Source organism: Pholis gunnellus (genome assembly GCF_910591455.1).
Source record: "Pholis gunnellus genome assembly, chromosome: 13".
Lineage (NCBI taxonomy): Eukaryota > Metazoa > Chordata > Actinopteri > Perciformes > Pholidae > Pholis > Pholis gunnellus.
Window position 1 is genome coordinate 2,371,619 of NC_136540.1, and position 19,783 is coordinate 2,391,401.

A 19,783-nucleotide genomic window follows, 5' to 3' on the forward strand; every position below is an offset into this window, starting at 1 on the left:
GTCATGGCCCCGACTCCTCACTCAGTCCGGCAATCTTTGCTTTTATTTGTCAAAATAAAATTTGAATTAATGATCAATTATGTTGCACCAATCTGGTGGCAGCAGAAATGGAAATGTAGAGTGAATAGACAATTAGAAACCGAATCGACTCCTTATTATATACTATTTTATTTACATTGGACTACCAGCAGTGTTGCGTCGACATGTTGGTCTCCTCCGCAGCTTCAACACACAATAACATCGTGCTACGGTGGTATTTGCTGCAGAACTAGTGTGTTGGACTTCATCATGCTGCCGGGCGGTGTTCTCGTTTGGTCTTTGATCATGTGTACGTATGAGTGTTTGTTGTGTTACTTGCCACACTCAGCTGGAAGGAGAGGACAGCTCGCAGCAGGGAGGCGCTCTGCAGGGCTCCGTTATATGTCATGCAATGTGTGTCGGCATGTGTTTGTGTATGTATATGTATGCAGTGTGTGCACGATCTCTTTCCTAAAAGAGGCAGTGTCTGACAGTGTTGCGGTTGTTTTTTCTCTGTCAAAAAAGTCTGAAAGGTGGACTAGACTGTTGTTCTTTGTGTTAACTCTGAGGTTAGCTGAGGTATCGCTCCTCAAGGCCACATGGGTCTTGAATCTGTCAGCCTTACCCTCAACCTTTAACTAGAATACTAAACATCCTTTTAAAAAACAAAGCATTAACATGCAAGCCGGGGTCCTTTTGGTTTTATCTGGGTAGAGCAGAAGGCTAAATGTGCCACTGGAGATGAACTACGGCTGCATCCACACACCTCATCAGGAGGTGACTCACATTCGGCCCAGTGACACCTTCCCCTTTCTGCAGCCACAAATTGGCTTACAGAGAATTACTGTTTGCTCGGCTACGATGACGTCCTGTGAAACAGTTCTCACTCAAACTTCAAGTTGTGTGTTTTGGGGGGTTTAGACACAATCCAACGCAATCAATCTTTAATGTGTGGGAAATACTTCCTCAGGCCTTAAAGGTGCAGTGTGTAGGATGTGGCAACAACGCGCATATGGCCCTATCTAGAGCCAGCGTTTGGTTTTGTCCACTCTGGGCTACTGTAGAAAAAAGGCGGTCAGCTCCATGAAGAAAACAAACTCCTTATTAAGATATAAACGGCTGATTCTAAGGTAACAAAAAACAGGACGAATCTTAATTTCAGGTGATTATACACACAAAAACATACTTACTAATGTTATATATTTCATTTCTGCAAATGGATCCCTCTAAATGCTGCACACTGTACCTTTAAATTCAAGTTCACCAGAGACTTCTTTCCAGATTTTTCTATTATTCCTTCTGTATTTCTCCTTCTATAGCTCTATAATTAGCTATGTGTTCATCCAAATGTCAAACACTTTTTACTATATTGCTAAATTTAAATTTGATTCAGGTCTGTTTCATTCACCCGTTTTGTAGGAAATAAAATCATTTTCTACATGTCAACAAATAACCTGAAAAGGGAATTTTTTTCCTGCACTATATTTCTCCAACTTTAATATTCTTTGGCTGCTTCCTTTTCACTCAAATTCCATCTGAAGGGAAGAAGTTCCTCAGGCTCAGTGACGTTTGAATTAAATAAAATCAAAACCCCAAACCTGAGTCCGTCTCCTGTGTCTCCCTGCAGAAAAAAGCCAGAATGGAGAAAAGAGCAAGCAGACTGCAGCGAAGGATAAAGGGAAGGAGAGGAGGAAGAGTAGTCCTGAGAAGAAAAAGGAGAGATTGAAGCAAGAGAACGGCTCCCTGCTAAAAGAGCTAGGTATATATATTGTGTGTGTGTGTGTGTGTGTGTGTGTGTGTGTGTGTGTGTGTGTGTGTGTGTGTGTGTGTGTGTGTGTGTGTGTGTGTGTGTGTGTGTGTGTGTGTGTGTGTGTGTGTGTGTGTGTGTGTGTGTTTCCAAACTGATCACCTCATTGTCTGAACATATGCCACATGTGTGTGTGTGTCCATAGGAAAGATCCTGGTTGCAGCACATTCGTAGCATCAATAGTTTATTATAAAGCAGAGCTTTGATGTACAAAATGAATTATAGAAGTTGACATTTTAGGATATTATTTCATTTTGACCCGACAAAGACTTTTTATATGCGTAAACTTTGTCTTACATAAATTACTGATGCATCAAGAGTGCTGCAACCTTCAACAAAAACATGTTTTCTTTCTGCTGTGGTCAGCATCCTTTCCGTGCTGGTGTTCTACCTCTTCTCTCTTTTTTTTTTTAACATGCCTTCATTATCAGTGTTGTCATACATTTTCTGTGTGTCAGCTACGCTGGTAGAGTCTTTGATAGGAGTTGACTGCTGATGTATCAATCTGTTGGCAGCTGGCAGTGTAACGTCGCTCACAGAGAGATGCAGCAAGCCTGGATGTTATAAAAATGACAATCCTGTAAATCGTACAGACACAACCAAACCGTCCTACAACAGTACTGTAAGATTGAAAGCTTGATACCAGGTGTCAAACTCTGGGTCTGAAAAGTTAAGCCGGTGCTGAAGTGCCTTAAACTTGCATTCTCTCTAATGTCCACCAGGGGGCGACTCCTCTGGTTGTATAGAAGTCTATGAGAAAATGACTCTACTTCTCTCTTGATTTATTACCTCAGTAAACATTGTAAACATGAGTTTATGGTCTCAATCTGTAGTTTCAAGTCTTCTTCAATACAGCATGATGTTCATTTAGTAAATGATGGTCCATTTAGAGTCAAACAGACCATAAAGCAGGGGATGCTTTAGGGGCCGGGCTACCTTGTGATTGACAGGTCACTTCCGTTAACTGGTTGCAAAAAAACCAAGATGACGACGGCCAAATTGCCAAACTCGTGGCTTCAAAACCACAGTCCACAAACTAATTGTTGACGTCACGACGACTACGCCCACTTCTTATATACAGTCTATCCGTGGTACCTTATATCGTCATGTGTTGACTACTGGGGGCTTTAGTACTATCATTCAAATTACAAGTTTCTAAATCGATTAAGGAACTCTCGGTGGGCATTCTTTTTTCTGTCGCTTTGTCAATTATTGGACTGAGTAATAGAATAACTTAAAATGAAAATAATGTGTCCTTGGTTTTGTAAATGTGTCAACGACACGGTGCAGCAGCTGAGTGCTTTTCGTTGCTGTCAACGTGAAGCAAGCTGAAAAAAAAATACTCTTTTATCTTCTGATTTTCAGTAACACACATCTTTGCAAATCCATTTCCCACTGCGAAGCTTCTGCTCACCACAACCCCTGCTGTCTATCACAGTTAATGAAAGACAAACGGACCCAGCAGGACGTTCCCACCGCCGCTCTGGAACATAATAAAAGCACGATACTGCCTCATAATGTACAGTATGTCAGTCTGCGTCTGGTGATGGTGCCATCAATTGGAGAAATCTGTCACTGAACTATGAATCGAAACGTACTGTGTTTATGGCCAGAACTCGTTAACGCTTACATTTCTTTCCCAAAAAACATCATCTCCCTGTGTTTTGTCAAAACACAAACAAAGAAAGACAATTTCAAACTCGTAATCCAGACCTTTTACACGGGGGAACAGAGCGAAAGTTGGTAATGAGAAGTTGACAAAAACAAGCATAGAAATGGTGGAACCGAGAGAGAAAGAAGCTCCGTCGGCGTTAATCTTTGTCATTAACGAGCACCTGGGAGACAGACTCCGTCAGAGTAACGGCGAGAGGCCTGTCACTGCAAATCCTCATCATAAGTGAGACGGGAATGGATGATAATGGTTGTCTGTCCTGCTGGCAGGGCGATCCATTCCCCACCAAACCGATCATTACCGCGACACTCGACGCGTCTGAAGACGGATATTAAATGGAAATTGGGCGCGCAGATTTGAACGTACGTAGATATTTGTCCATAACAATTTACGGTGCATTTAGCTGACACTTGTATCCACGGCGACTTGAGGTGAACGAGGAGATAAAAGGCTCAGCGTCTCACTCGGGGACTGCTGATGGACCGTTGATGGACACACACTGGCGGCTGTGGTGCTTTTAAGTTGTCAAGGCGAGAGAAAAGCCACCTGCCTGACTATTGGGATGCAAATTCACGTTTCAGTGCGCCGGCATCCTCGTAAAAGTCAAGAAGATAGAAAATAGTTTATCCATCACTAAGCAGGGAGAGAGGTTTATTTCTATTTTTATTTTCCAATCAGCAGAAGTAATTCAGGTTTCATTTTAGCGACGGTAGAAATGTGTTGGCTGATGTTTTAAACCAGAGGTGCAGATAGCAAAGCCTCTCTTTCCAGAAACAGGGGGGGGGGGGGGTTCAGATTTTGAATTGAATATCTTCCCCTCTGTTCATGTCCATCTATTTACCTCTCTATCTGCATTCATTGAGGCAGGCAGGCTCGCTTTGAAAGTTGGCACTCTGGGATGTGTCTGCAGCTCCCGTAAAGTCATATTTCCTGACATCCAGTAAAAACATCCTCAGTTTATTTTTTCAGATGCGGCTGCTTCACGGGACGGCGGCACCGTGACAGTCTGATGAGAGCCGGTTGCCGTCGGTCGTGGCACAACCAGAGCGCGCTGTCAGGATCAAACACAGTGTTTCCTCTTTTTCAGGTTATATCTTTCAGGCTATGGCTTATACTTTTGGAAATGTTCCCCTCCAAAATTACACAACACATTACAAGCCATTCAAAAAAAAAAAAGGTAATAACCGCACATGTTGAATGATTTATAGCATAAAGATCAAATAAAGGGTTGTGCTTTTAGGGGGGGAAATACAGGGTCAACGAAAAACAGACTTTGCACGAAAAACATTGGGGTTTTCTCCTTTAAATAGCATCTGAAAAATAACTTTTTTCTCCAAATCGTGAAACAAGAAATTATCATATTTATTGTGACGGTAATTGAGATTTGATGTCTCTCTATTTAGCATTCATAAGCCCTAATTTTAAACATTAAATAAATGGTTTATTACGCAATAAAATATAGTTATCTGCTTCTATATTTACAAGTGTTGCTTAATTACATTTACACATTTGACATTTTATTATTACACCAGTTAATCGTTTAACCATCAAGTCTTTTCTAAACGTGTATGCATATATGTAGATTTACAGTCTATATATTAACTGTGTCGCTCTCGAATTAAAGAGCAGGTGAGTCAGAACGAGTATGGAAAACATTTTCTATTAAGTATCAATGTGTCTTCTATAGCAGCCCTTCGGATCGGCCATTAAGGAGACCCACCATAAACATTGACATCATCAAAATGCGGCAATAAACCTCAGTGAAGCCAACAGAAAAATAAGATGAGAGGTCAGACATTTACCGCGCAAGATATTAACATTTCAGCTCGAAATGAAGAGCGCTTTGAAATGTCGTGTGGGGTTTCTTTTCCTAAAAAAATAAAAAGGTTAGTTATCATTAAATGGGTGTCGGGCTATCGAAAGCAAAATGAACTGAAACTGACATCATTCATCATCCGTTTGTACGCAGATGATCGTCCACATGAGGAGCTATTGTCGACAAATCCAACACTGAACACGGATATCTTCTTACAACGACACTATAGTTGGTTATTTAATGTTTTGTATAGTGCCTATGAACTCTAAAGTGAAGTGTTGCTGAAGAAACTTTCAAGTTTAAGACAAAAACAAACTGTCAAAATGAAATTGTACATTTTTGTTATTGCGTGAGAAAATAAAGGAAATAGCATGCAAACAAGAAAGGGAAAGAAACACTCAACTTGTGATACACAGCATGTTTGCGTGGGCGAGTAAAGTGGAAAACAAAGTCCTCCGTATCTTCAGGCTTCCTCTAAAAACAAGCTCCTCAGCTGTGAATAGCTCCTATATGTAGGACACCAGGTGGGTGGATTTGTAGTCTTGCATAAACCTTGTTTGTACATATCCACATCTAATAAGTTATGAATATTTCTGCAGTGACGTTCTGTATAAAGACGATTACTGTACATGAATAATATCTGAGAGCATAAATGAAAATCAGTTCTGAAGACTAACTCTGCTCTTTGTTGTCATGCATCCTCCCTTTCATGCGCTCATCTACATGATAGATGATGTTCATCATCATTTATTACTCAATAGAGCCCCAATGAGTCGGAGGTTAAGTCATCACAGTCCTGCAGCCGAATGACAAAATACAACTTTGTCTGATAATGTCGAGGAATTGTGACAGAACAGACACGTGTAATGCACCAAATAAGACACCTGGAAGGCATTAGGAATACATAAACGGGGAAATATTAGCACGCTGACAGCAGCACTAAAGCCACATGTGAGGAGCTCGGTTCCTTCCTGTTATCTCGGGAAAACGAACACGACAGAATGTTGCTCAAAGCCACAAAAAGAACCCGCCCAACAAAGACTTCACGCTGTCATCAAAGGATGAAACCCAGAGCTGCTCTGTCGATAACAAAACAGGCTCTGACTTTTGGTTTTTTTTTCCCCAGTAGGAATTATATACAGCCGAGCTTAACCTCACTCCATTGTTAACATTCCTGTAGCATAAAATCCATCCATACATCCGCAAAGATTCAGTTTGAAATGTTGCCTTTGTGTGTCAGCTGCAGGTATTTATTTTTTTAAGAAACATGCTTGGAAGGTTTTGTCAGTTTGAATCTAAACACTATGATTGTAACCTACACTTCCACTACAAAATCTAATTCAGCCCAGTTTTAACCTTGATGTTGTGTGACCTGCTTATCATTCAGCAGCGTTTGCTGTGTTGGGACTTCCCCCTAATGGTTCTCAGTAAAGTAGTGCATCGCCAACAGGAATGATGGTTGAATAATGTCCTTTTTAATCGGTTTGATAGAGAGTTTTAGTGCATTGTGATGGTCTGAATGAGGTTTAGAGGGATTTCTTTGGAGAAATGGTCAAACATGAATAACTTGAGTATTTATAATCTGATGTCAGCGTCAGGCTTTTAACATCTGATCTGCTCTTATATACACATACACAGTATAACACGCTGGTTATAGCCTCCAACATGTCCATCATCGTATGTGCATTTGTTTCAGTACAATCGAGATCTAATCTGGCAGACGATGTTTTTGGAGCTTTTCACCCACACAGAGTCAGAGTGAGCGATGACGCAGGACCGTCTCTCATTTGCTTATTTAACCGGAGTAGCTCATCACAGAGCCGACCGTACATCCCCGTGAATATGATCAACAAACGAAGAGACGACAACGCAGGAAAGGAGAGCAGTTTACCTCTTCCTCCTTTGCTTCCTGTTCTGATATTATCTTCCTCTTCTTTTCTATTCATCTCTTTCAGTATTACTCTCTCTATCTCTCTCTATCTCTCTGGCTCTTTTATAACACTCCCCCTCTCTCTCTCTCTCTCTCTCTCTCTCTGCTTATCTTTCCGTCTTTTTTTCCTCTCTTTCTCCGTCTCTGTCTTTCCGTCTGACTGATGAGGGATAATGATTGCAACTTGATGTTGAATAGATGCTGTGAGATCATCTCTCACAATGTGTTACCATGACAAACAATCCCTCTGTGTATGTGTGTGTGTGCGTGTGTGCTTTTTGCTGTATCATTTGTCTGCATGTGTGTGTGTGTGCACATGTATGCTATATATATATACTGTATATATATATCGTTCCTGTCGCTGCGTGTCATGTGTGTGTTTGCTTTTGCGTGCCGTATGTGTTCACATCTCACAGTCTCAGTGTGTGTGTGTGTGTGTGTGTGTGTGTGCTTGTGTGTCAGGCCATCTGTTCTCCGTCAGCTCTGGTCCTGACTCTCCGGGCTTTTGTCTTCTTCTTAGTGTCCTGGGATCAAGAAGACAGACATGTACCAGAACTCTCAGATGCACCGTCCCTTATCCCCGATGTTTATTAGTGGGACCCGTATGCCAGTGGTGATTTTTATCTTCCTGGTGTCACCCTCACAGGCCCTGAGGAGTTTCACCCTTAAAAAACTATGATGCGTAACAAAGTTCAGTTTGTTACGCGCTGCAATTTACATTTAGTGGAAAACTTCCACAAATAATTAACTGGCGAACTTTAGACCTGGCGAACAACCTTTTTTTAGAGTAGCCATTGTGTAAATCAAATGTAAATAATTGAAGGATTCATTGATTATTTATTGTCTTTATGCAACACGGGGCTTTCACAACAGAATGCAGTTGTAGCCTCGCCTGGGTTCAGACCGTTCAATCTGTCCAACTCAACGGGTTTGAGTGGACTGATTAGTCTGGCATTGTGACATGAAAGAATGGATTAAAAAGTAATCGACAAATAAGAGCAGCGGGGGGGACTAACGATTGGCCAATCAGCACCAGAGGTGGGACTAACACTATTGTCAGGCTGTTGTCAGTATAACAATAACAACGACAAAGACCGACACTGACGCTGCTATCGGGGCTGTTTTAAACCGATAGAAAGAAAATGTGTTCTTAACACCTGTCGTTCTGCTACTAAATGGTTGAGACTTTTTTCCAATCCCTGCGCTTCCCTCTCTGATGATGATGAGTGTATCTCCGTCACATGACATACAGCAACAAACACGAAAAGACAACACATTTTTTATAAATGTAGCGAGATTCATGGGAGTCCGCTGCGTCTACGAGCGCCGCCGTTACCATTCGGAAAGAACAACCCAACTGAGATCAGGGTTTTTGGATTAGATTCAACTTCATTGTCATTGTACAGAATACAAGTATTGAAACAATGCAGTTAAGCTTTTAAAGAGAAGTGCAAAAAGTAGTAAAGTGCATAAATGTATAAATAAATACAATAAACACTAAAGGGTAGATATGATTCAGTTAGATCCCTGACTGGGAACCAAAGTCGTCCGCGACGGTGAGTCAACATTTACAAAAAAGACTTTAAAATGACAGTCTGACTTTCCTCTTCCACGGTTCAGTGAGATTTTATGCATTTTTTTGATATTTTTGCATCAAAGGTAGTAATCTGCCAATTTGTTGGGACTCCCCTTCTTCAACTTTTCTGCCTGATGTTGACAGTAAAAGAGAAAGTGTCTTGAGTTCTTACCAACGGTAACACATGTAAAAAGTGCCCCTCACTCAAAGCACTGGAAGTCTTGGCTGCAGTGCGTACAGGTTGTTGTTGTTGTTGTTGTTCAGGGAATAGGCAACTTCGTGTGCAGCATGTTGGATTTGTCTCTGTATTGTTGTTGAATTCCGGTGCGGTGTAGCATCTCGTCTGCGTTCTTTCGTTCTGAATCAAAACACAACAGGTTCAAAAATACAAAAGGTTGCATCACAATAGCTTTTTAACTTGGTAGCATTAGGGGGGATTTTGAAGAAAAAATAAAAATGTAACATTTCATTCAGTTGGCAGAAGATAATGAGGCCAAATTACTGAGAATAGAAGGTAGATCATTTTGACAAATTATGTTGGGAGACGGGTAGAATAAAGGAAAACGTCCCTTTTGTGGGAGAGAGCAGCTCTAACAGCTTCATTTCTGTTGAGTCATGCTGAGATTTGTATTCTGGTTGATCACTATTGTGTCAGACTGTGATTCTGCCCCTTTATTCAGGTATTTAGTTCACTCTTTTTCTGCCTGCTGCACTGCTTATCTCCCCTTCATCGCTCCGATGGGTCTTCAGACCGCTCTGTTACTCCTCATGCACCTTTACTCTGCTTCGGTTTCTCTGTTTCTATCTCCCGTCTTTCTGGTTGAGTTTCCAGGCAGACGGTTGGCACCCGAGAACAATCATCAGACTGTAGTCAGACCTAGCAACACTCTCTCCCTCTCTCTCTCTCTCTCTCTCTCTCTCTCATGCACAGGCCTGGTCTTGGCTCTGTCCTGCTGCTGCAGTGCATTCCTTACCCTGCACTGCTTTAGTAGCGCTGGCTAGCGAATCATTGCTACAACATCAGCTGCTCTGTAAAGCCATCCTGAGGCTTTTTGTAGCCGTGTCCCCAAACTGTTATTGTCCCGCAACAAAGCCTTGAACAAGGGCTTTATGTGGCTGTAATGGACCTAGACCCTTTGATACATAGCATTAGCTTACTCGAGCCCATTAATTCAACATGTTAGCTGTAGCTGAGTGAGGAGGAGGAGGAGGAGGAGGAGGAGGAGGAGGAGTCAGTGTCGCATGTTTAATTTAAAAGATACAGCTCCACTAACAGTAGGCTTCCTCTGGAAATACATTTATTTGGGTATGTACTCCAAAATAAAACAAACAAAGCAAAGATTAATAACATCAATGACATCTCATAATCTCCTAAATGTGTAAACCAGAACTACTGGCTTTTTAACATCATTAAATATGATGACAAACATTCAAAGCTTCATTCAAAGACCTCAATCAAAGCTTCGAATATAAAGAAAAAGAAAATCCCAATCCATAACATGAACTACTGTTTTGGATCGAAGAGCAAAGTTTTGGTGAGCAGGCATGTGGACAACAGGGATGCGGGTTGTCGGATCCATCCAGACTGACGTAAAAGAGGCGGCAAACCGGATCGTAACGAAGGCTTTAGATTCTCTCGTCACTCACGCTGATTAACGGGGCTCAGCCGCTCCACCGGAAACGTCTCTGAATGCACAACAGGAAGCAGAATCTACAAATGATATTTATTACTTCTCAGTCTGATATCAAAGTTAAAATCTCCTTGATGTAAGCGCAGCCTGTTGGCGTGCTAACGTTAGCGCACAGAGCTGCTAGCATGGCTCTAGACTCTTGGCCTCGTGTCTATATTTTCCCAGTTGTAAAGCGTAGTAAAAAAAATAAGTTATGTGAGAATTGAAGCATATCTAATAAGACTAAAGAGTGACATGTTTTAGGTTTCCCTCCCACCTTGACTCTCTCTGAACTCTTGCTACTCTTTCCTCTCCTCCATCATCCCCTCCCGTCTACCTCACACTTCTTCACCGGCTCTTTTTTCTCCCCCTCCGTCACCTATTCCCTCCCTCGGAGATCTCTCGACTCCTGCAGAGACATGCTGCGTCATGGAAACGACCTGCTCGGTGTGTGTGTGTGTGTCTGCGTGCGTGCATGTGTGTGTGTGTGTGTGTGTGTGGTATAGCTGGTGTTAAAGCCACCCTAACAGCACCTCCTGCCGTCCTGCTGGCAGATCATTATAGGCTCTGAAGATTTACAGGGAGGCTGGAAAGATGGAGAGAGAGGCTCAGACCAGAGAAATCTGCATGCACTTGTCTTTATTTTTTTTCATAATGTTCTCGTCGACTTTATCGGCATCTCTGCTTATATTTGTTTGGTCCTATGGGTTTCTAGGAGACAGTTAATCCCCAAAGTGGATGAGACAGACTCCCAGGTTAATGGTCGTTCCTGGCTAAGTAACCAAACTACATTTAATCATTGCGTTCACTATAATACACCCTCTGGAGTGTGTTATCAGGAAAAGATCATTTTGATTTCCCCTCAGCACACAGTTCTGTTTGTGAGCTGGTCTGAAGCTGTTTTTCTTGGACACACACAGTGGAAATAGCTCAGATTGTTCTCTGTCTACAAGCTTGATTTACGGAGCAGGGTTGGGCTGGTGTAAGATATTTTAAACTGGTTTTGATATCAAGCCAAACACCGGACCTGCGCTTCACACCCGAGTGGACCATAATGAGTTTGAGAGGGACCATGAATGCACCTCTAAGCTGGTTTACTAACAGCAAATAACCGCTAAATAAGAAGAAGAAGAAGCAGAAAGTGAAGCAGCTGCACAATCAGCGGGACAACTAACACTTTGTGTTTTTATTTTACAAATTGCCTCTTCTGTTTTTTGGCTCAACTCTTGTCGGCTCCAAATCCCAAATGTTGCCATATTGGTGCAGTTTTACTTTTCTTATAGACTAACTGCGACCTGTCTCTCGCTCTCCTCTTATTTCAATCATTTTGTCATATTGCTTGTTACTAATGCAATACAGGTTGTTGATTTTTAAACGCTCATGGTTATAAGACACCAAAGATACAGCTGCAGTGGTCAAATATTTCATTATATTTTCATCCAATTACAAAATGTCAGGTTATTTTGTGCTCTAAAACAAAATACTCTGCGTTCTCTTCCCAGGCTGCCAAAAGAAATCCACATAAATGGATTTGCAAAAATTAGCGCCGTGAAGCAGTCAGCATATTTTGTTGGAGTTGCCAGAACTTGTCATAATGAAAAATGGCTGATTTAGCCGGTTTGTATGAAATTAAACCAGTTTAAGCTCGTTCACCAGAGAGAGCCGGCAAAACCAGAAATCCACCCAAGTCTAGTGCGGAGTTTTGACAGGGTGTTATGGGTCATAGTTATTCATGAAAATAAGAGAGAAGGCTTTTTAAAAACGGTGTAAATATGTGTGGAAGTCTCGCTGGTATCATCCAATTTTCTGTGAACCTCTTTGTCAGAAACTAAAAGCACAGATTCTTATCAAATCAGGGTCTCATGTGCATCTCACTGAGGTTTTGTCATCTGTAGAAGAACAAAACGTGATAAACTGTGTGCGTCTGTTACAAAGTTACAGTTGGTTCGTTCCACTTCAGATTTGGGTCCAAATTTGTAAAGATACTCTTTTTTTTGTAGTGTGGCAATTTTAGCTAAATGTCAAACTTGTAATCTATCCTGCAAAACTTTATAACTTTTTTTAAATTAATTTGACTGGGTTTCAGAAAAACTTCCAAAATGTGCATTTGAAACTGGATTCTGATTAATTTAATTAAATGCCATCAACCCACCCCTCGCCCCAGCTCTGTTAGCGGGTCTAAAGATGTGAGGAATGAAAGCCAACATGTGGGCACCCACATCTGTTGGAACAGGAGAGAAGAAGTTCACGAGCGATAATGGATCCCAACCCCCCCCTTCCTCTGTTCTCCTTAAGCCTCGCGGTCGACACCGCATTGTGTGAATGTACGAGTTTGTGTGAAGACAGAAATGCCACAGACAGACACGCAGCGCTTTGGCAGCATTTTCACAGCCCACAATGATAGAAGAGGAGCCATGAAAATCTCCTAATTATACACACAACAGTGTTGGGAAGGAGACAGGAAACAGGATTTATTCTGAAAAATGGGTTTATATGTTCATTATTGATGAGGCAACAGAAACGTCTTGTTTGGATTTGGACTTCATCGCTGCATACTGTAAATGTCACTGTGTCAAGTTGTTGTTTTTGTCTTCCTGGCAGACAATTGTGTCTCCGTTCCTATTTAGAATTTAGAAGTTGTGATGAGGCCAAAACTGGAATAACACTAGAGGTGCTTTGTGAGAGATTAACATCAATTTGAAGATGTTACATTACAGTCTTGATTATATTCATTTTGAGATGTTGGTATGATTTAGTATAATCTAACCAGAATATCACAGTTTACTTCAAATGTTGTGTTACGCCAACTCAAGTTATTTTGCTTCATGGCACATCTAGAATACGCTGAGATCTCTTTAGAGTTGATTTCTTTGACAGTGGACGTAGAAATGGAGGAGAGAGAGAGAGAGAGAGAGAGAGAGAGAAACAAATATCCAAACGGCTGGAATCAAACCCGGGACATTTTGGTTTAACGACATGCGCTGTAACCACTTGGCTACCGAGGTTCTGCGATCACATATGAAATGTGGATGCATTACGCCGTCCTCACCGTCTGTGAGATCAGATGTGTCGTCTTCAATCCGTGCTTTGAATGTTAAACTATAGAAAAGTCGTACAAGCTGAGTCTTTATCTTTTGTTCACGTGTGTTCTTGTGGATCAAACGGCTTCTTTCATTGCCAGCTAAGGAAAAGTATTCCAAGGCCACTCTTCACTGTTTGAATGGAAGTGTAACATTTAATCGTGTTTTACAGAATAGGGGAATTTAAGGTTTTGTATTGCAGTTGCTCTTTTCATGCTGTTTACTTTGCGACTTACTCCGGCAGCCTTCAACTCGTCATTTTCTGTCTTTTTTTTTTCTTCTTTTTTTGAAAAATGTGCCGTACCCTTCACCTTGTCTGCTTTGTCTTTCTCTCCCTCTTTCTTCCCTTCCTCCCTACCAATTATTTCCCATCACTTCCCCGCCTAACTGTCTCCCTCTCACTCCCTCTGCTCTGATATCATCCATCTCTCCCTCCGTGCATCCTCCCTTTTTCTCCCTGCTCATGTTCCTTCCCCCCCTTCCCCTCAGGTTTGTCAAAGTCTTTCCCGCTGGACAACTCTTTGTTCGACAGCTGGCTCGCCCAGACGGTTCAGATCACTGCTGACGACATGCTGAGCCAGTGGGCTCTGGGCGCCCAGCATCGGGACAAGAGCGGCAGCCTGCTCTCCGACCAGGTAGGCCTTCAAATGTAGAACTTCTCTTATTCAATATTAATAAAATAGGAAAAGGATCTGAAAGCGGAACATCATTTATTAAGGGCCACTACACTTATCAAACCAGGTTAAAGGAGGAGGATTACATGAGGCAGAGCTGCAGTTGGCTCTCGGCAGTGAACGGCAGCACACATGGCAAAACTCAAACAGTTGAAATCGGCAGCGGCGTCAAGCAGTCCGTCACCTTTTGATCTCAGTCCCAGTCCACCTTACTGGTGGATAGAACTGGTTCCAGGAGCCCAATAAGGAACTGTTCCTCCTACAGACGTCCAGAGTTACATAAAGTTCTTCCTCGAAGAACAATCCAGACTAAACGGATGTTCACAAAAGCAGAAAAAAGCCCATAAACGATTCGTCTGTCGATACCGCCTGAGCTGTTCTCTGAAATACAACTTGTCCACCAGGATGACTTCAGGTGTTCGTCCTGTTCTTTTGGTAAATGCCACTCTTATAAACCATTGTTGGTGCATATTGAAACCGAACAGTTGAATGATTTATTTTCCTTGCTGGCTGCCTGTCTTGTAACCTGGACAAAGAGCTGAGAGTGTTGCATTATATATTAGCGAGGTTAAACTCTTGTGAGGAGAAAATAAGCTGAAGACGGGTCAGATACGCTGTCAACTTGCTGTAAAATCAGCTATTTCCCCCCCGGACAGCAACGTTTTATGATGATTGCTTTCTGAAAAAATATCTCGAATATCTAGATAATACATCTAAAATGTAATTTAAAGTCTGTCTTGCATTTATAGCTGGAGCTCTCCCCCCAAACATCAGTTTCTACCAAAGAAATGGCATTTCTGTGAGGACATAAATATTAGTTTGACGTTTCCATTGACAGCCAGCAAAAGTCTAGTTGTTGAAATATGCAGTTTCCCTGCGAGAGGATGAAAGAAGACGCGAGTGAGCTCTCTTGCTTTTCAATCAAGACTCATTGATCCGGCTGACATTAATGCTCATTGGCAAACTGTCCACAGAAGTAAGTGTTTCATTGATAATTACTGTGAGACTGTGGTCTATGTCAACAGCCAGCGCAGTAGTGTTTAAGTTGTAGGTATTTAGAGTTTAAACCGTCTCAATTTAAAACGAAAGCCTCTATATATAACTAAAACAAGTAAACCAATGATAATGGATGGATGAGATTGATGGAGGTCCACCGGAAACTCAGACTCAAGCGGACCGGTCTACCGAGGACAGACCCAGATCCGGCTCTGCTGCAGCCTTCGACCTGCAGGTGGAGCTTCGGCGGGGAGGAGGAGAGCTCTGCTCCCGGCAGCAGCGTCTCCTCGCTGCCGGAGGGGAGGGGAGGCGACGGGAGAACCAGAACCAGGACTGCACGGGGCAGACCGTCAGACCCTGCTGCAGTAAAATGAGAGTTCTTCCAAAGGGAGTCTGGTTCTCGGAAACATTACCGCTTTTATCCACCGGGACCGCCTGCAGTTCTTCAGTTGCTCCCACTTGCTGCTCTAATTTAACAAGCCCTTTGAGGACAATTAGTGATCTGGGGCTGTTTAATTATTATGTTTAATTATTATTTCCTTGGCATAACTTGACTTAAGCCATTTGCATTGTGCTTTTGTATTTTACAGCATGTTTTTTCACGACAGTAACTCTGAAGAAAAGAAGTTCGTTTTTTAATGAAGTACATTATTAAAGCTGGGGCGGGCTGTTTGGTATTATTGGGGGAAATAATCCATCATAACCGTTCAGCATATTGTAGTTCAGGTTCAACCCTCAGTGTGTGAAGATTCCTGGATATAGCTTCAATATGGGAGATGGAGCGCACATTTTTTTTAACCGGCTTTGTATCATTGCAACGCGGGAGGTATGTGTAAATGATCAATGTTCATTGGCCCCCCCCCCCCCCTCGTCACTGATGCCCAAAGCTTGCCACACATTTACCGGCGAGGATTCGCTGGATTATGCAAAACGCGTCATTTCGCTTAATCCAGTGAACTTTTGCCGACGGTTGAGCAGAAAGCTCCGCGCAAATTTTCAAAATTTCCAGCCCTTTAAATAGAATCTTTCTATAAGTGGAGTTTTGAGTTGTGTGGGCTTTTGCTCACTTCACACTGTGGGTTGATCAGTTCGATGGTCAGAGCGGAGCTGCACTGTGGCTGACCTGCTGTTCTCCTCAGGAATGTGCTCTGTTTGTGTATTGATTGGCAGGGGGGCTCCGACCAGAATGCGTGATATAACTCCATTGTTTGGGGATGTGTTCAGGGACAAGAAACAAAACAGGAACACGGTGGGTTTTTTTAAACAAAACAGAACGAGATGTTAAAATGAAAACCTGATATCAACAAAGAGAAAGATCTGCAAAAAGTAATGACTTTTATCAAACAAACCGTCATTACAGCGGCCTGTTGTTGACATTAATAACAAACTCCTTTCTTTTGCAATACTGAAGAGGAAGAGATTAAACATCATAATGTAAAATGTTAGAATATGTCAGCTTTGTGACTTGATTTTTTTGCTCAGTTGCTCACGTCCTCCACTGTTGAGCGTTTGGAATGTGGGTGGTGGTGGTGGTGGTGGTGGTGGCGGTGGCGGTGGCGGGTGGTTGGGGAGTTTTTGTTCTCAAACATTACTGGCGAGTATGGGAGGTTTCCAAACCAGACACCCAAGAAACGGGCAAATAAACTGTCGTATTTGATCAACGAGCGAGAGTCCAGATTCATCATATACAGTGAGAGTAAAACGTGTATTTATTGCCCCTTGAGACATGAACTGATTCAGCAATTTTTTTCTTTCTCTCCTGATTTACTCTCATCGGCTTTCCTTCTCATCCTCTCAATTCCAATTCCTTTCCTCACCTCCTCTCTTCTTCTCTCCTGTCATTCAGCTCCTGCAAGGCGAGGAAAGTCTGCTAAACCTAAGGATGGAGAAGTCCATGCAGTCCGCTTGGAAAACGCCTCAGCTGGGCCGCAAAGCGCGAGGGAGCAACAAGCTGCGCGCTCGCGGAAACCCGCAACCCACCGCCCCCGCCTTGCCCCAGACGCCCCCGTCTGCGGCCTCCGCCGCCACCTCCGCCTCCGCCTCCGGCAGCCCCTCCGCCTCCGGCAGCCCCTCCACCGCAAAGCAGTGGGAAAGCGTGGTGGAGGAAACGCCCGGCCACGTGGTCCGGAAAGGGGAAAGGTCCAGGGGCTCCTCCAAGGCCTTGCACCACCACTACCTTCATCACCACCAGACAAGGAGCTCTGACCTAGACAGGGACCCGCCGCCGCAGCCGCCCATCTCCAAAATGGATTCCTGTCACATCTCGGAGGACCGCGGCCCATGGGACAGCGTCTACGAGGGGAATGACGACGCGTTCGGTTTCACTGCGAGCTCATCTCCGCGTCCGGCCTCCAGCCCCGGGGCCACGTTGCCCGACACGGGGGCGTTCGTTCGCGGCAGGGTGCCGCGGCTCCGTCTGACCCGCCAGGTGAAATCCAGAGGCAGGGGTGTCGGTGCGCGCGTCCGGGGGCTGCAGCCCGTGGGCCTGCCGCTCACGGGAAAGGACACGTCCGAGACCGACGGGTACTTCTCCGACGGCGAGCAGAGTGATCCGGACACGCGCTCTGGCCCGCGCAAACTCCGCTTGCCGCAGTTGCATTCTGGGAACGAGGACCTGCTGAGAAGGAGCGTGCTGGCCTCATAAAGAACTGAGACACAGTGGTCCTAACTGTTTCTCCATCTGTGCCCAATAAACAGTCCAGAAAACATGGCTGGATGGCGTCGTTCAACCAAATCCCTGTCACATTTACCCGAGAAAAATCTCTTCAGCTCTCACCTGATTTGTTTTTGGGAGAGGGGTTGGGGGGATTTGAATGTAGCGGTTTGCCTGTCGTACAGTAAAGCTTCTCCACCGGACCGTAGTTTCTTCGCTAGCTTTCCACAAGATGCGATACATTCAGCAAATAGGAAAGAAACATTACCCATAGTCCTCTTTTGTTTTGTATTTCTGATTCATTTTGTTTCTGGGCGTTGAAGTACCCATTTCTGCCAGACTTGGGAACAAACACTTCGGGGCATTATTATGATTATTATTATTATTATTCAAGCTGGTTTCAGGGTCTGCTTCGCTCTCGGTCCTCTTGGCCTGAGATGCATCCGACGAGTCCCTGTTTTCTTGAATATGTTCAGTGGAAAGACAATTTCACACCAGAGCTGGTCTGAATATGTACAAAGGGCGACCTGGGATAACATGTATTCAGCCTTGAAAAGCACAACTAGCTAGTCATAAGAGCTGTAACGTAAGCACTCGTGTGTGTATAATAGATCATTCAGGGTTGGGTTCAATTCTCATCACGTTGACTCAAACTATAAACTAAAGCCCTTATTCTCAAATTTATCTCCACAAACGAAAAAGACAAGATTTCAAGCTTCTCCGACTTTATTTTTTATAGCAAATAGATTGAGCCCGACCCTGGTGCTCATTCAGATTGTCACACAGAGACACAAACACACAGACATACTGACACACATACTACTATAAGCAAATCCCTTTGCTCACATCACAGCCGTTGTTGAGATATTTCAGCTGCTTTCAAATTCTTCCGAATTCTGAGTTACACTTTTTTTTTTTTTTTTTTTTTTTAAGCCTGAATCTTTGGAGAAAAATCATCGTAGAAACTCTGTGCCTTCTGTCGCTTTCCCTGTGCAACCTGCCTCCCCCCCCCCCCCCCCCCCCCCCCACACACCAACCTTATATCAATCAACCAAACAATCAATAAGTAGATCAATCAGTCGTTTCTCAATCGGATTTGTAACAATCAAACCAAAAGGAAATCCCGTTGGATGGGTTACCGAGTGTAGCCAAGCATTGGGCTCCTTGTCACCTTAACAATTGTCGAGTGCCTGAAACAAGGATGTAAATGCAGCGTTTGCCATTAATCAACGACGCATCTGCACGCAGTTAGCGAAGCAGAGCCACAAAGTACTATCAGTGCAAAGAGCTGCTTACTGTTCTGTGCCCCCCACAACCCCACAACCCCCCAACCACAACCCACCCACCTAACTAGATCACTGCAGTCCAGAGCCGTCGATAAACAGGGTTTGGCCACATTACACTGAGAACGCCACGTCGCCGCGTCTCCTCGAGAGACACGACTTAAACAATAGATAAAATAAACAGTCAGCTAGCGGGCTTCAGTTTTAAAATATAACTTAAACCTGCTAGCTGACTGAGTCAAAATCTTTTCTTTTTTGTATTTTGTGTAGCCTGTTCAGTGGTATGCTTTAAAAGATGCTTTATTATTCAAGTTTAATGTGTAAAGATATGTCCTCAACCCACAAAGGTCCATTAACTGGATTTTTTTAGCTTTCAACTCACAGTCTCGACCGACTCAGGTGTCGTCACGTGAGAGTGAAGAAACAAGTTTCATGAGCATCTACATTACAAATGAAGTAGCTCGAAAGTTTCCTCAAACCCTTTTCCCCCTGAAACTTTTTCATGAAAGTGAAACAGGTTAGTCACACTTTATATCGCCCATGTGTGTCTATGCAAGTGATGGTATCGGTGCGCTAAGATGCACGACACTGTTTCGTTTCAGAGGCCC

General features: G+C 43.3%; 1 protein-coding gene across 1 annotated transcript in view; it reads left to right on the forward strand.

Annotated features, from left to right (window-relative positions):
• The window catches only part of jade2 (jade family PHD finger 2), a gene marked incomplete at both ends in the record, with an annotated part of 137,792 nt that extends 119,909 nt beyond the window's left edge, over positions 1-17,883 (forward strand). Inside the window, 3 exons of the mRNA XM_079172251.1 lie at positions 1,646-1,777; positions 14,059-14,204; positions 17,086-17,883. Of these exons, the coding sequence (XP_079028377.1) occupies positions 1,646-1,777; positions 14,059-14,204; positions 17,086-17,883 (1,076 nt within the window). The remainder of the gene's footprint in view (positions 1-1,645; positions 1,778-14,058; positions 14,205-17,085) is intronic.
• Between the last annotated feature and the right edge of the window lie 1,900 nt (positions 17,884-19,783).